We start from the raw sequence: 15709 nt of genomic DNA on the forward strand, positions 1-15709 counted from the left end.
AATACAAAAATATAAATATACAAATATAAAAATATCATGAATCAACACAGAGACATTCTTTCACTCAATAAATATGGCAGTAATACTCATTCTTATTTTAAGGTGTAAGCAGATTATAAGATGGGTACACATTGTCCCAAAGAGTAGTAGGAAAAGTGAAGCAAAGTGTTCCTTTAGAAAATGTTAAACTTTCTAACTTGCTATTAAAGGCACAAAAAGCCTTTTTAGGTATCTTTTCATAAGTGCTGAATGTCTTCTTTCCAACGTCTTAGGCAGAGAGGGTGAAATATAGTTTTGTCTTAAAATAATTTTAAAAAATCTAACCATTTTCATTCACGTTGACTTATTAAGCAAACCCTTACTAAGACAAGCACATATATCTGCATTTTTCCAAGTAAGAGAATGTAGGCCACTTTTATCTAGACACAGAAGCATTAATCCCATCAACACTGATCAAGTCGCAAAATGCTACTTTTGGGGCATGATCCAAGGCTCCACTGTCTCCAGTGTAAGTACACAGCCCCTTCCATGCAGGACTGCCCCCATTCTCTATGATCTCAAGGAATGCTCTGCAGATATTTATTGGGGCTTATGCACAGAGCAATTATCATTGAAAAGAATGGGGCAGACCTGGTTCACGTCACGTGAAACCTTTTCTCTGCACTGGAACCACTGAATCGAGATGTCAGTCTTGGTCACTCTCATCTCCACCATACATATCTGCCAACTTTTTAAACCGAGGTCCCCAGTCACTGAGGTAATCATAATCTTGGTTGCCATCTGTAGTGAGCGATTCCAATGAGCTAAGTGAATTTGCTATGGAATCATTCCCTTCATATGCATAAGTTGCTAAAGAATCATAAGGAGGTGCAGTTGGATCCAAATCATTTTCTTTTAGCCTTCGATGGATAAAATCTTGAACATCAATGTTTTCCCAGAGAGGCATAGTCCTCCTTATCTGGAAGATAGTTTCTGGCATCACATCTCTTCTCATTTTGCTTTCTTCTCTGGCTTCAGGATTTCTTAATGTGCCGATGTCAAAGGCTTGAGTATCTTCTTCTCCACCTCCTTCATCATTATATGTCACAATATTGTCTCGAACATCATCCTTTGAAATGATCAGCGGCTCTTTCTTCCTCTGCCGTTTCATTGCTGCAAACAGCACAACTAAAACTAGAAGCAAACAAAAACAGTAATTAGGTTAAGTGTATGAATACTGAAAAGCAAATTTAAAGGGCATCATTCAGAGAAAGCTGAACACTTCTAAGGCCTCACAGTTCTCAAGTACAGGCTTGACTCTCCCATTAAAGCTAATGGGACCTAATGCTGCAATCATCTGAATACCTATCAAGAGTAAGGCCCAGGGAATTCAGTGGGATTTCTGAGAAGTACACAAGCATAGGATTTGTCTGCTAAAGACCTTGACTCTAAAGCCCTCTTCAGGCATTTGTAACAAATGCTGCAGGGAGTTCCAAGAATGTGCTGGGTACTCCTTCCCACTAGATGTTGATGGGAAATTGGCCTCAGCTTAAATGGGACTCCATACACATATATATGTATGTGTCTAGGCTTCTTCCATGAGAGAACACTGATGAATCAGGGTTACCATCCCCATTGAGGGAGCCATATGTGTGTACATCTATATGCGCAGAGTGCCCTCATCAGACTGACATTCTTTGTGCTGTCATTCAGTAGTTGCTTTGCATGCAGAAGGCCCCAGGTTCAATCCTCAGCATCTCCAGGTAGGGCTGGGAGAGACTCCTGTCTGAAATCCTGGTGAACCTCCCACTGCTAGCCAGTATAGACCAGAAATGGACCCTTTTAGCCCAGTCAGCCATGTTGTTCCCTTCCCCACCCCTTGCAGGCCAACCTTTACAAGTGGGTGGAGATATCCACCTGTCAATCCCCAGATGTCACAATGATGTGAGGTGATCTCTTTTGCACAGTGCTCTGAAAGGGGCTTCTGTAGAACTTCCGGTTGGCTGCCTAAGGAGGAGGACGTGTGCTTCTTCGCTCTCTCTCTGATCAGACATTAGCAACATTAACAACATCAACAACAGACCCCCTCGGTGGCAATTTAATTTGCCTCTTCATTTTATCTTATCCTACTTTCCCGTGAGGAGGGACGACTGTGAGTTCTTTTCTGTAACGGCTGGATATACTACCTCATTGGCCTTTCTGAAGCATCGGACGGAGAGCGCTCATTGATATGAGCTATTAACTGTAAGTCTGAAGCCTCTCTCCCCTCCCCAGGCGGCATTTAATTACTATCAATAACAGTAATTATTAAGACTGCTTACCTGTACAACAGAGATCAACTAAGGCACAAATGGTCCTGACAAGAAAGGCCAGGAAAGTGCTGGAAGTATCCCCACTGTTTATGAGCTTCCCTCGTAAGGGAAGAACGTCTAAGAGGAGGGGAGGGCCAGCCCCAGTTTCTCCATCTCATTTAAAGTCGGATAAGCTTCTAAAGCTTGAAGGGGGCCAATTACAAATCACACACTTCTTTCACATCTGTTCACAAAAACAAGCAACTACACCTCTTACACGGCTCTCCCCCCTTCCTTGGACTGGTCTTTTACTTCTAAAGACAACATACAGTGGAATGCGGGGGAAACCTCGGCCTTAAGCTTGGCTGTTGAGATAGCGCAGGCCGAGGCTCAAGAATTTAAAGAGACAACGCACTTGCCTGCTGATCTGCATAAAACTATTTCATTGGATAAGCCACAGACTGTTACTAAGGCACAGATTGAGGCTGCTTCTTCTAGTGTATTATTTCAGGATTCTCCTGTGGACCTAAGACCTTTTTTTGCCACTTCTACATCGCAGCTCACATTGCTGGATAAGGGCGCGACTACAGCTAAATTGCCCAGCCCTCCCCTCAAGTCCTATAGCTTACCAACTCAACCAGCTCCCTATGAAGTGGTGTCCCTAATGACAGGTGGACTGCTCACACTGGCAACAGAGCTTGAGCATGTTAAAAACTTTTTGACTGAATCTAACCATCTGCTAACAACTCTAGTCGAACTGCAACAGAAGTCCGCTGCCCTAACTCATTCAGTCATAACGCCTCAGTCGCTGAAGCAAACTATTCCATCTTTTGCTATAGAGATTAAACCGGCCATCATGCGAACCAGGTCATGTTGAACAAGAAGGAGGCATCTCGATAACACAAAGAAGAGTAAAAATCTGAAAAATCAGAAGCCAGCTCATGGCAACAAAATAAATTTCAGGAAATTATTTGATCTTCTGGGTAAGGACCCAGCAAGGAATAAGAAAAAAGGGTGCCACTCCCCCCCCCAGAACTCGAGTAAGAGCTGCTCTCCAGTGCAGAGAGAATCTGACTCTAATCACTGCTCCGCTGATCCCTCTTTGATACCGGCATCCACCACCCCCCTGTATGCATACCGGATCCTCTCGCTCTTAGACAAGATCCGTGGCAGGAGGCCTTATGGAAGGAAAAGATCAACCAGTATCTGGAAGCCAGTACTAAGAACTCCAGTTGGAAATTAATTCTGAATCACTATAAATTAGTCCTTGTAAATTATCCCAAACCTAAGGGGATAGTTGCACAAATCTCTCGCAAGCACCATCTAGTGGAGATATTAGAGGACACTTTCTTGTTGCAGCTCAAGCCTCAGAATATAGACTCAGTGGAGTATTTATACCACAATGTCACTAGAACACGAGCTGTGGTCACCTTTTTTTCATCTCACCCAGTGACTCAAATCCTGTCTGCAAAGGATCAAATGGCCAAACTGGGCATAACTCCTGTGCGACTTTTCAAAAATAGGGCCATGGCGGAACCTTTATTTCCAAATTTCCGGCCTCGTCTACACAGTCACCAAGAAAATCTCTGGTCGAAACGAGGCTGGCTTATTGATCTAGATGTCCTGGAAGTGAGCCTGAGGAGGGGACAGCCAACATCTGGCAAATAGAATGCATCCCCTTCGCTGCAAATCATATCTCAAGCTGCTGATGGGGCCAATGACTCTCTCGATAAGAAGGAACAAGTGCTCTTACATTCCTTTGGAGCTCTCGCGCCAGAAGACCGCTCTGAAATATTGCGTAGATTGGACAAACTAACAGAGCAGCTGGTAAAGATCCATAGTTATCGCATGGATTTTCAATCTGGCGAGCCATGTGTTGGAGGGGAGCCAGATGTGAAAGCACCCAAGAAGGGAGTCGTGTCCACACTACAGGAGAATATAAGGGGTGATGTCATACAACTGAAGTACCGTGACCCAACTCTAATGAACCCTCTTCAACAACAGGAGGTGAGTGCGAAAACACTCCCTGATATCTCCTCTACCCAATGGCTTAACATCAGCTTCCCGGTGACATCTGATATGGCTCTCCCAGACAGAGTTATAATTCCCACAGGAGCCACTTTTACTGCCCCATCCTTGCTAATGAAAGCAAAGATCCCTAGCATGTTGAATCTGAGATGGTGAATGAGGCGGAGGGAAATTCCAACACTCACGCCCATGTACAACCCTTATTGAGAGACAAGCATCCCACTTTGACTTCTATCCCTAAACATCTTTTAGCAAATGGTTGTATCTCCTTTGCAAAGGATCTGGATATTATTACTCCTGACTGACAACTACCGCTCTTGTCCTGGAACATCATGGGCTGGACCAACAAATCCCTGGACACAGACTTAGATTCCTTTTTTCATGAATTCAAGGTCGTATGCCTACAAGAGACCAGGTTAACCCAAGCCAACCCTCTGTGTATTAATGGCTTTAGAACCTTCTCCTCTCCTGCCATCAGGACTAACACCAAAGGCCGCAGCAGCGGGGGTCTTAGTATCTCCATTTCCATGAACTTTCCAGTCCAAGTCCACTCCATTGATTTAATCAGTGCTCAATACTTTTTGGTGGTGAGATTAGAGGGGTCTCACACAGGGTCACTTATTATTGTTAATGTTTACTTACCACCTAACTTAGCTAAGTCGGTGGGCACCAGTAGCATCTGGGATCTTCTTGCTGATACTCTATTACAACTAGAGCAACAATTTCCCTATGCCAGGCTGATCCTGTGTGGGGACTTTAATGCCAGACTGGGGAGTGCTGGGTCAGATCTTGGAGTTTTTACAACTCATGGCCCTAGTCCTCACCCTGCATGGAATGATAGAGTCTCTTTGGAACTAGCAATGAATAAGCAAGGCAGCAGATTATTAGATCTTCTGCACTTGTTTCACTTAGAATGTTTGCATGGTTCCCCCATAGATGCATCTAAAGGGGCATATACATATTTAACCAGCAGGGGCACCAGCATTATTGATCATATTGTTATATCCAATGAGTTGTACCCACTAGTTTCCAATTTTGATTTGGTAAACAGAGTTGATAGTGACCACTTCCCTCTTTCAATGTCCTTAAAGCTCCAGCATCCTGTCCCCACTCCAGCTCACTCGAGTTTAGAGGGAATTTTGGTGACAGAAAGGAGAGTGCGCTGGTCCACCTCTGTGCAGTTTTCTATTTCCTGTTTCCTTACAACCAAACTGTCCTCTGTCATCAGCTGTGCTGTGGCAGACCCAAAATCAGATGCCTTGAAACTGTATCAATCTATTGCATCCTACCTCAAACCTTTCCTGACCCTGAGCGGAGAATTTGTGGACTCGTGGCGCTCAAGGAACACCTGGTTCGACCACGAATGTAAAATCGCCAAAAAACAGTTGTCAAATTACGCACAGAATGCAATTAGAGACCCTGATAATTTCATGTGTGCTCACCTAGTGACACTGCGTGCTTCTTATAAGCTTCTGCTAAAAAGGAAAAAGGGCCAGTACGCCAGATCCCAATGGTAGCAATTAGCTCAGGCGACCATAGATAAAAATGAGTGCCTGTTCTGGGAAACAGTGGCTAAGGGAATGCGAACGATAAGACCCCTTAGCCCAAATCAGATTCCTGCAGAACTTTGGCAGGCTCATTTCAGCAAACTTTACGCATCCCCTAATGGAACCCTTGGGGTCTCCTTCCATTCCCTGAAGCCTTTTTTACCTGAGTGGCCCACAGTTACAGCAAATCAGATCAAAGCACTTATATCCACCTTAAGGGTTGGTAAAGCGCCCGGGGAGGATATGCTGCCCCCCGAACATTTTAAAAACTTTCCTGATTGGTGGGTGCCTATTCTAGCCAGGCTGTTCACTCAACTGAACAACACTGGCATTTTCACAGAGGGCTGGAAACAGAGTGTTGTTGTTCCAATCTATAAGAAAGGGGACAGGCAAGACCCAAATAATTATCACCCGATCAGCCTACTTGACACTGTCGCCAAACTGTATTCTAAATACCTTTTAATGAAACTAGAAGAGTGGGAAATGGCCAATAACGTCATTTTCCCCGAACAAGCGGGTTTTTGTAAAGGGCAAAGTACAGTAGACCACTGCCTAACTCTTTATGTGATTGCAAGGCAATGTATATCAGGCCCCACGAAACATTTGTATGCCGCATTTATAGATTTGGCGGCGGCGTTCGACTCCATCGACAGATCAGCGCTGTGGACTAAGTTAGCTAACACGGACATTGACATACAGCTTTTATTTCTTATCAGGGAATTGTATACTGATAATGAAGCAAGAGTGCGGGTGGGTCTCATGGGCTCGCTATCAGATCCCATTATCTCCAATAAGGGAGTAAAACAGGGATGTCTGTTGGCCCCTTTTCTTTTTAACTTCTATCTCAATAACATAGTCACTGAATTAATGGGCCCAGAATTTTTTCCCCTGCAGTTGGGAGCAGGAAAGTTTTGATACTTTTGTACGCAGACGATATGCTTCTACTCTCCATTACATGTAATGGTCTAAAGAGATTATTCCTGAAATGTAGTGCCTTCTGCACAAAAGAAAAATTACAGATCAACTATGCCAAAACTAAAGTTATGGTCTTTGGTAAAAGGCACTGTAAATTTCTCTGGTCAATGGAAGGCCAGCCAATCGACCAATGCCGTTGTCTTGGGCATATTTTTTCAGGACAACCTCTCGTGGAAAAAACATATGGATTACATCAAAGCTATTGCTCTGAGAACATGCGGAGCTATCCTTAGCTTCTATAGGTCAACAGGAGGCAATCTCATCCCCCCAGCACTGAAAATCTATCACAGCAAAGTTATATTGCAGATTTTATATGGAGCCCCGGTTTGGGGTTGGGATGGTCCTCTCTTAGGTAACCTTGAGGTTGTTCAAAACAGTTTCTCTAAAAAACTCCTGCGCCTGCCTGTAGGTACCCCGGCGGCATTATTGCACGCTGAGTTGGGCATCCCCCCCATCAGCGCCCACATCCATGGTGCACTGCTTAACTTTTGGGAGTCAATTAAAAATTCTCATTCCAAGACCATACTGAAACTATGTGGTGAGTTAGCCTCTAGAGAAAGGTTTTGGGGGGATAGGATTTCTGGCATATACCACCTGTACCACATTTCACCACCTATTTCAGTTGCATACGATAGAATAAGGTTGAAAGAGATAATTTTCCTCCACTGTCATTGGCTAGATAGATTGGTGATCATGAACTCCAAGTCATCTAGATGGTTTGGAGTCATAAAAAAGGACCACTATAGGGCGAATTATTTGGCCCATTCTATGACAGCAAACCTTAGACAAGCTTTTACAGCACTTCAGTTCCAGTCAATGCTGAGTGACATTTTGGCGGGCCGATATAATCAGATCCAGTGGTCCCAGCGACTCTGCATCTGTGGGGCTAAGAAGATTGAGGATCTGCCGCATTATTTATTAGAATGCCCTTTATATGCACATCCCCGGTCTAAATTTCTGAGTGATTTGCTGACGGGGGGAAGACTATTGCAGGATATTATTGTCTGTCTTCGGGCCGACAAAGACCCCATGGTTACATATAGGGTCGCTCTTTTCGCCTGTGCGGCGCAAAAGATCTGGGTGGCATAGGCAGCCCAGTGACAGAGTAATCTATAGGGAGGTTTTAAGCCAACTATCTTGTATATAATCCATGAAATATATTGTATGTTTTTAATCTTTGTTTTATAAGATCAGTTACTGTACAAGTACTGTACAAGTTGCAATGGCCTATGGCTAGGCAATAAAGTTTGACTGACTGACTTGAATTATCTGATTGCTGGTCTTTGGAAGCCCTCTCAAAGCACTATTTTGTGCAGTACTTTGAAAGGGGCTTGGCAACCACCCTTTTGGCTCAGCCAGGTTTTTACCTGCACCACCCCATTCAGCACTGGTTAGGCCTCATCTTGAATACTGTCCAGTTCTGGTCTCCGCACTTCAATAAGGATGCAGACAAACTGGAATAGGTTCAGAGGAGGGCAACAAGGATGATCAGGGGACTGGAAACAAAGCCCTATGAGGAGAGACTGAAAGAACTGGGCATATTTAGCATGGAGAAGAGAAGACTGAGGGGAGATATGATAGCACTCTTCAAGTACATGAAAGGTTGCCACACAGAGGAGGGCCGGGATCTCTTCTCAATCATCCCAGAGTGCAGGACATGGAATAATGGGCTCAAGTTGCAGGAAGCCAGATTTCGACTGGACATCAGGAAAAACTTCCTAACTGTTAGAGCCATACGACAATGGAACCAATTACATAGAGGGCTCTCTGATACTGGAGGCATTCAAGAGGCAGCTGGACAGCCATCTGTCGGGAATGCTTTGATTTAGATTCCTGCATTGAGCAGGGGGTTGGACTTGATGGCCTTATAGGCCCCTTCCAACTCTGCTATTCTATGATTCTATAATTCTATGTATGATGTCAGCTATAGGGCAGGTAGGCATGGCTTGGCCAAAATGGCATGGGGACCAAATGGGGAGGCTTAGGGGGCCAAATAAAACTTATGGGCCAGATGTCCCTACCACTAGTGTAGACAATACAGAGCTAAATGGACCATTAGTCTGCTTTGCAGCTTCCTCTACTCCTATGAACATTGGTGGTGGGGTGGCTGACATGTGTGCGGTCATCTAGAGGCTGAAGCTAGCTGGTGTGTTCTCGGAAGCCCACAAGTACTTGATGACTGACAACAGGTCTTTTACCTTGTTTATCTGTGCTTCATGGTTTTAAACTTTGTATGGTTTTTAAAATTGCATATTTGTTTTCAATGTTCAATGTTTTTAATTTTTGTAAACCACCCAGAGAGCTTTGGCTATGGGGTGGTATATAAATGTAATAAATAAATAACCAGCTTATAATGTATGGAAAATGGGGGGAAAGGGTTGCTGAAGCTAGTGGGCTAATACATGCAGTTGGTTTATGTGGCTTATTCTATTCATGTTGTTTGCACAAACAGTTTTTAGAGAATCCATTCCTCACATTGGTTGTGATGAATAATGGTTGACTTCCTTTTTGCCTTATCTACAAATAATTATCTCACTGGCTCTTCAGCCTGTAGTTAATTTCTTTTAGCACCCTTCATCTTTGATGTTAGAACCAACACATCAAGTTTCATACTTCAAGATCAATACTTTACAGCTTGATCTTTAGCGAAGTTGTTGTCCTATCAGGAGTAGTGACTTCTTCTTCTGATCACAGTATTTGGGCCTTTTATAAGCTTGTAGAATCTACCCATAAATGTAATTGCTGCATTAAACAGCAGGAGCCAACAAAATATGTTGATGTGTTTCTAATTCAATTCCAACTACACTTATGTACCTTTGGTGTTTTGTTTTTTATTTTGTTTTATTTTTGACTGTTTGCCTGCTCACAACAACAACAACAACAATAAATTATTGTTGTTATTGTTATTATTATCTTATTTATTTATTGCTTTCCACACAAAAAAGGTTTCAAAGTGATTTTCAGATCCATAAAATACACAAAGCTTGCAAATATTTCAACTACATCAGGAAAGTATGTTAAAAGACAGATTTTAACTAAAAGTGTTCATCCACCAATAGTGTAAAAAGAAGTCTACTCCATCCAGCTAAAACATGGACCACACAAACAAGATGAAAGTCATACTGCAGAAGGATCCCAATTAAAGAACCAAAAGCCTGGGTAAACAGGAATTTCTAAGCCTGGTGACTGAAAGCTGACTGTGATGGTGCCAGATGTGTTTTCTCTTGTGTTGCCATCCTCCATACCTCCCTCAGAGGGGACACACAAAGAAGGACCTCTGACTATGATGATCACATAGTCCGAGTACGTTCATATGGGTGTTTTGTTGAAGTTAAAGCATTACCATTTCTGTTCTTTTCTGAAACTTTCCATAACATTTTGACTCAACTTTCTGGACCGGGATAGCCTGACCACTGTTGTCCACACACTGGTAACCTCCAGGATGTATTACTGTAATGCACTCTATGTGGGGCTGCCCATGAGGTTGGTCCAGAAGTTGCAGCTGGTGCAAAATGTGGCGGTCAGACTTTTCACTGGGGCAGGGTATTGTCAACATGTCACCCCGCTGCTTAAAGAATTGCACTGGCTGCCCATTTCCTACTGGGCCAAGTTAAAGGTTCTAGTTTTGGTGTACAAAGCACTATACAGCTTGGGACCAGGATACCTGAAAGACCGTCTTATCCTTTATATACCCAGTCAATCATTGCAGTCTGCAGGTGAGGGCCTCCTGCAGATACCATCTTATCAGGAGGTCCATTCCACTCAACATAGGAGATGGACCTTTAGTGTAGTGGCACCTACCCTGTGGAATTCCCTACCCTTAAATATTAGACAGGCACCATCTCTGTTATCTTTTTGGTGCCTATTGAAGACCTTCCCCTTTCAACAAGCCTTTTAAGTTGAGACCTATCCTAGTCTGTTGGAATTGCTTTTTTAATATGTTCTTAAACCTTCTTTTTAAAAATGTTTTTAATCTTAGAAGATGTTTTGAGAGCTTTTTTAAGAAATGTTTTTAAAGATGTTTTGTTTTAATGTGTTTTAAATATTGTTTTTATGATGTTTTAAAGTGTTTAGTGCTTTTGTTTGCCACCCTGGCTCCTGCCGGGAGGAAGGGTGGGATATAAATCAAATAATAAATAAATAAACATTTTTTATCCTCATAAAATTTTGTATTTACTGAAAATAAACTTTACATTTTACCACCTTAAAATCTAGTACTAAAATACTGATATGGATTTCTAATTTTAAGCAGCTTCATTAAAGCCTTTTTGGAACATAGATTAAATTGTTCTCTGCTGTCTGGTACATTCTCTTATCAATCCAACTTGAGAAATACAATCTTTGTGAATTCCGGTAAGAACTGTCATGATCTGCATCTTCCAGATTAATTTGTGGATTGAAATTTTTGTTATCCCCTGGTGCTCACACTTCCTGAATGTTTCAAAGCAGTAATCAGCTCCCAAAAAAGTATCAAAATAATTTAAAATATATATATTGAGATATGTTTAGAAATGCAAATGTTGAGAGAAAATATATTTAAATATATATATTTTGAAAGAAAATATGTTTAAAATATATATTTAAATACTATTATATGCAAATTTCCATGCAGATTGTTTTTTAAAATTGCACATTAACAGAACCTGGATGAAACAGATGTATGGTTGAAGACATGTGAAAGTGATCTGGACCAGAAATAAACTGATGTGTCTGTCCGTAATCTGATACTGTAAATATCAGACTCAGCAAGGACTGGGATTGGCTTTGAAGAAAGTAGCTATCTCTAACTCTCAATTTTTCTAGCTTTACTAATTAACCACTGATTGGGAGTGAGCCACGTGAACTGAACCTTGCATTAATTTGTAAGCTGCACAAATCTAGACCAGACTAGGATATATTTGGTGTTTTCTTGGACTTTTGATCCCACTAGGTGAAACTTTCTTTCCTTTCATCTATGTATAGAAAAGTCACCAATTTTGGAAACTACTCATTTTATCTGTCTGACAAAAACGTGAGATCTACCAAGAGACGTGAAGGCCTAGAAAGGGGGGGACAGAACCCCCCAGTTTCCCCCATTTTTTTCTGTTTTTTTCTTAGCCTTCACATTTCTAGTTCTCCCCCACAAAAGCTAATGAGTGGAATCCAATGTAGTACCATGTCTCGCATTCCATCAGCAAAACAATTTTTCCTTGTGCTATGGAACATTATCCCCCTCTCTCCCCTCCCCACACCCCTAAATCTGTTTTAGGCATTCCCCCAACCCTCTGAAGCAGATTTGGGGAATGTTCAGGACACACAGGAGGAGGGGGGAGGAAAATTCTCATTGCACACACAGAATTCCTTTTGCTGATGGGATGTGGTAATTGAATACTGTGCTGCTCAATGTCACAGTAGAAGTGTTAGTCTTTAACGTGCCATGAGATTTTTTTGTGATTGCAACAACAAACAAATATGGCTGCCCATCTGGAATTTGTACCTGTCTCATATGGCTTAATTAGTGTTCACCAGCACAGCCCTGGAGGAGCATCTGTTGTCCTAGAGCATGTGAAGTAATAATAATTAAAAGAACATCTTGGGCATGGGAGGAATGTCTTTCTCATATCACTGGCTCACCAGGCTCACCACAAGCCTTTATCAGCCCCTGCTGCCTCATATGTATTTTCTCCTGTTTGCATTAGTGATATCTTAATCCTTGGATACATGTATTTAGAATTGGGCCTCCTTCATTTTCAGTGGAATAATAGGCTTAGCATGCAGCCTTACGAAACACTCTGGAACACATTATGATGCCAATGAGTCCAATGAGTGTACAGTTATCTGCTGGCGATCCCAGATGCAGCTTCACATATGGTGTTCCCCCCAGTTCTATAGGCAGTGACAAGAAAGCCTTGCTTCTGCAATGCAAGGCTGGATCAGAAGCGATCAGCATTACAAAGATGTCACTTCTAATGGAATTAATGGAAAGCTGATTTGCTGTGGCCTAGACAGCACTTGCCATATTGTAAAGACAAAAGAAATGTCTGCTGTACATAACAACAATGATGATGGGATAATAATTCTAGCAATAATGAATGCACTATTCATTACGTGCTCCTGTGGAGGAAGGGTGGGATACACAAGCTGTAAATAAATAAATACTGTCAGTCCTTTCTCATCTTTCACTGGCTGCTCAAGCATTTCTAAGCCTAATGCAAAGTGCTGGTTTTGGCCTATAAAGCTATACAGCTTGGGACTTCAGCATCTGAGGAATCAGCTCTTCCCATACGAATCACCAATGGGAGCTCTTCTTTGAGTACTCTGAGCACCCTCTGATATAAACCATTCTGAAAATATCTGAAGTGGCTTGGGAAGAACCAGGTCAACAAGCATTTACTACTGCCGTGCAGACTTCATACAGGAAATCGGTGTATGGGTAAGGCAACAAAAGAACAATTCCCAACTAAGGTACAACTCCCAATTCCTTACTGCTAACCCCTAGCCATAGTGTTTTTCAAGCAGAAAGCCTCTGGAGTGCACAGGCTGGCTACTGAAGGAGATTGCCTTCTTAGCAGTGTTCCCCCATTGTAGATTGCTCTCCATAGAGAGATTTATCTGGTGCCCACATTGTTGTCTTTTCAGTGCCAGGCAAAGGCTTTTCTCCCAGTCCTTTTCACATCATTTTTAATATCTGTTTTAACATCAGTGAAATTGTGAAGATGTCATGGACAATCTTTAGAGATATTAAATTCCTAACATTATTGTATCTGTGCGTGGTGTAATTTCTCAAACTTTCTTCTTCTTATTCTGGGTTTTTAGGCTTGTTTGGGATTTTAATGTAGAATTTTACGGTTTTTATTGGTTGACATCCAACCAAATCATACTGACAGTATTTGTGCCTTCAAGCCGATTACAACTTATGGTGACCCTATGAATCAGTGACCTCCGATATCATCTGTTATAAACCACCCTGTTCAGATCTTGTAAGTTCAGTTCTGTGGCTTCCTTTATGGAATTGATCCATCTCTTGTTTGGTCTTCCTCTTTTTCTACTCCCTTCTTTTCCCCCCAGCATTACTATGCTAGTGAATCATGTCTTCTCATGATGTGTCCAAAGTATGACAATATCAGTTTCATCATTTTAGCTTCTAATGATAGTTCTGGTTTAATTTGTTCTAACACCCAATTATTTGTCTTTTTCGCGATCCATGCTATCTGCAAAGCTCTCCCCCAACACATTTCAAATGAGTTGATTTTTCTTGTATCCACTTTTTTCACTGTCCAGCTTTCATATCCATACATAAGAGATTGGGAATACCATAGTCTGAATAATCCTGACTTTAGTGTTCAGTGATACAACTTTGCATTTGAGGACCTTTTCTAGTTCTCTTATAGCTGCCCTCCCCAGTCTTAGCCTTCTTCTAATTTCTTGACTATTGTCTCCATTTTGGTTAATGACTGTGCCAAGATATTGGTAATCCTTGTTCAATGTCCTCATTGTCAGCTTTAAAGTTACATAAATCTTCTGTTGTCATTACTTTAGTCTTCTTGACGTTCATCTGTAGTCCTGCTTTTGTGCTTTCCACTTTAATTTTCAATAGCATTACTTTCAAATCATTACTGGTTTCTGCTAGTAATATGGTATCATCTGCATATCTTAAATTATTGATATTTCTCCCTCCAATTTTCACACCTCCTTCATCTTGGTCCAATCCCACTTTCCACATGATATGTTCTGCATATAGATTAAACAAATAGGGTGATAAAATATACCCCTGTCTCACACCTTTTCAATGGGGAACCAATCTTACAGTATACCCATTGAAATTCATGGACTTAAGTTCATTGATTTGAATGTGTCTACTCTAACATTAAGATCCTCCATGGCACAGAGTGGTAAGCGGTGGTAATGCAGCCGAAGCTCTGCTCATGGCCGGAGTTCGATTCCAACGGAAGGAGGAAGTCAAATCTCCAGTAAAAGGGGTTGAGGTCCACTCAGCCTTCCATCCATCTGTGGTCGGTAAAATGAGTACCCAGCATACGCTGGGAGGTAAGGAAAGGCCGGGGAAGGAACTGCCAAACCCACCCCATATATACAGTCTGCCTTGAAAACGTCGCAAGATGTCACCCTAAGAGTCGGAAACAACTTGCGCTATAAGTGTGGGGACACCTTTACCTTTTTTACTTTAACATTGGATATTGCCACATAATATTTTAATTTCTAAGTCACCTAGAGCATGTTTATGATGTAATAATAAATAAATAAGCATTCCCACCTTCTGAATGAGACCATTTACCTGGTATAGTAGTAGAATTTTGGCACATACAGCAGGTAAATCCATCCCCATGAAGTGTTCTGATTTTAGTTCCAGCATCCCCTTGTGAAGTATTGCTCTCACACCCTATTCATGCCAGGTCTGCTGCCACATACAACCAAAGATTTGTGGTTCAGCATTGTCTGTGACATCACAAGGGAAGAAGTGATACTGCTCACACATGGTACTGGCCCATTAGCTACCAAGCCAAGTTCAAGTTTCTGGTTTTGGTGTACAAAGCCCTATGCAGCTTGAGACCAGGATATCTGAAAGATCATCTTACCCATTATATACCCACTCAATCACTGCACTCTGCAGGTGAGGGCCTCCTGCAGATACCATCTTATCAGGAGGTCTGTTCTGCACAACACATGAAATGAACCTTTAGTGTTGTGACACCTACCCTTTGAAATTCCCTCCCCTTAAATAATAGACAGGCACCATCTCTGTTATCTTTTCAGTGCCTACTGAAGACCTTCCTATTTCAACAAGCCTTTTAAGTAGAGACCTTATCCCAGTCTGTGTTAGAATTGTTTTTAAAGATGTTTTAAAGATGTTTTTTAAAATATGTTTTTAAATATGTTTTGTTTTAGTATGTT

At 41.9% G+C, this 15709-nt stretch overlaps 1 protein-coding gene across 1 annotated transcript in view; it reads right to left on the bottom strand.

Annotated features, from left to right (window-relative positions):
* Positions 1–628: 628 nt before the first annotated feature.
* CDH9 (cadherin 9) overlaps positions 629–15709 on the bottom strand; it is a 200761-nt gene continuing 185680 nt past the window's right edge. Inside the window, exon 12 of the mRNA XM_061589995.1 lies at positions 629–1173. Coding sequence (XP_061445979.1) covers positions 686–1173 — 488 coding nt within the window. The 3' untranslated portion in view covers positions 629–685. The remainder of the gene's footprint in view (positions 1174–15709) is intronic.

The sequence above is a fragment of the Rhineura floridana genome, chromosome 1, assembly GCF_030035675.1.
Source record: "Rhineura floridana isolate rRhiFlo1 chromosome 1, rRhiFlo1.hap2, whole genome shotgun sequence".
Taxonomy (NCBI): Eukaryota; Metazoa; Chordata; class Lepidosauria; order Squamata; family Rhineuridae; genus Rhineura; species Rhineura floridana.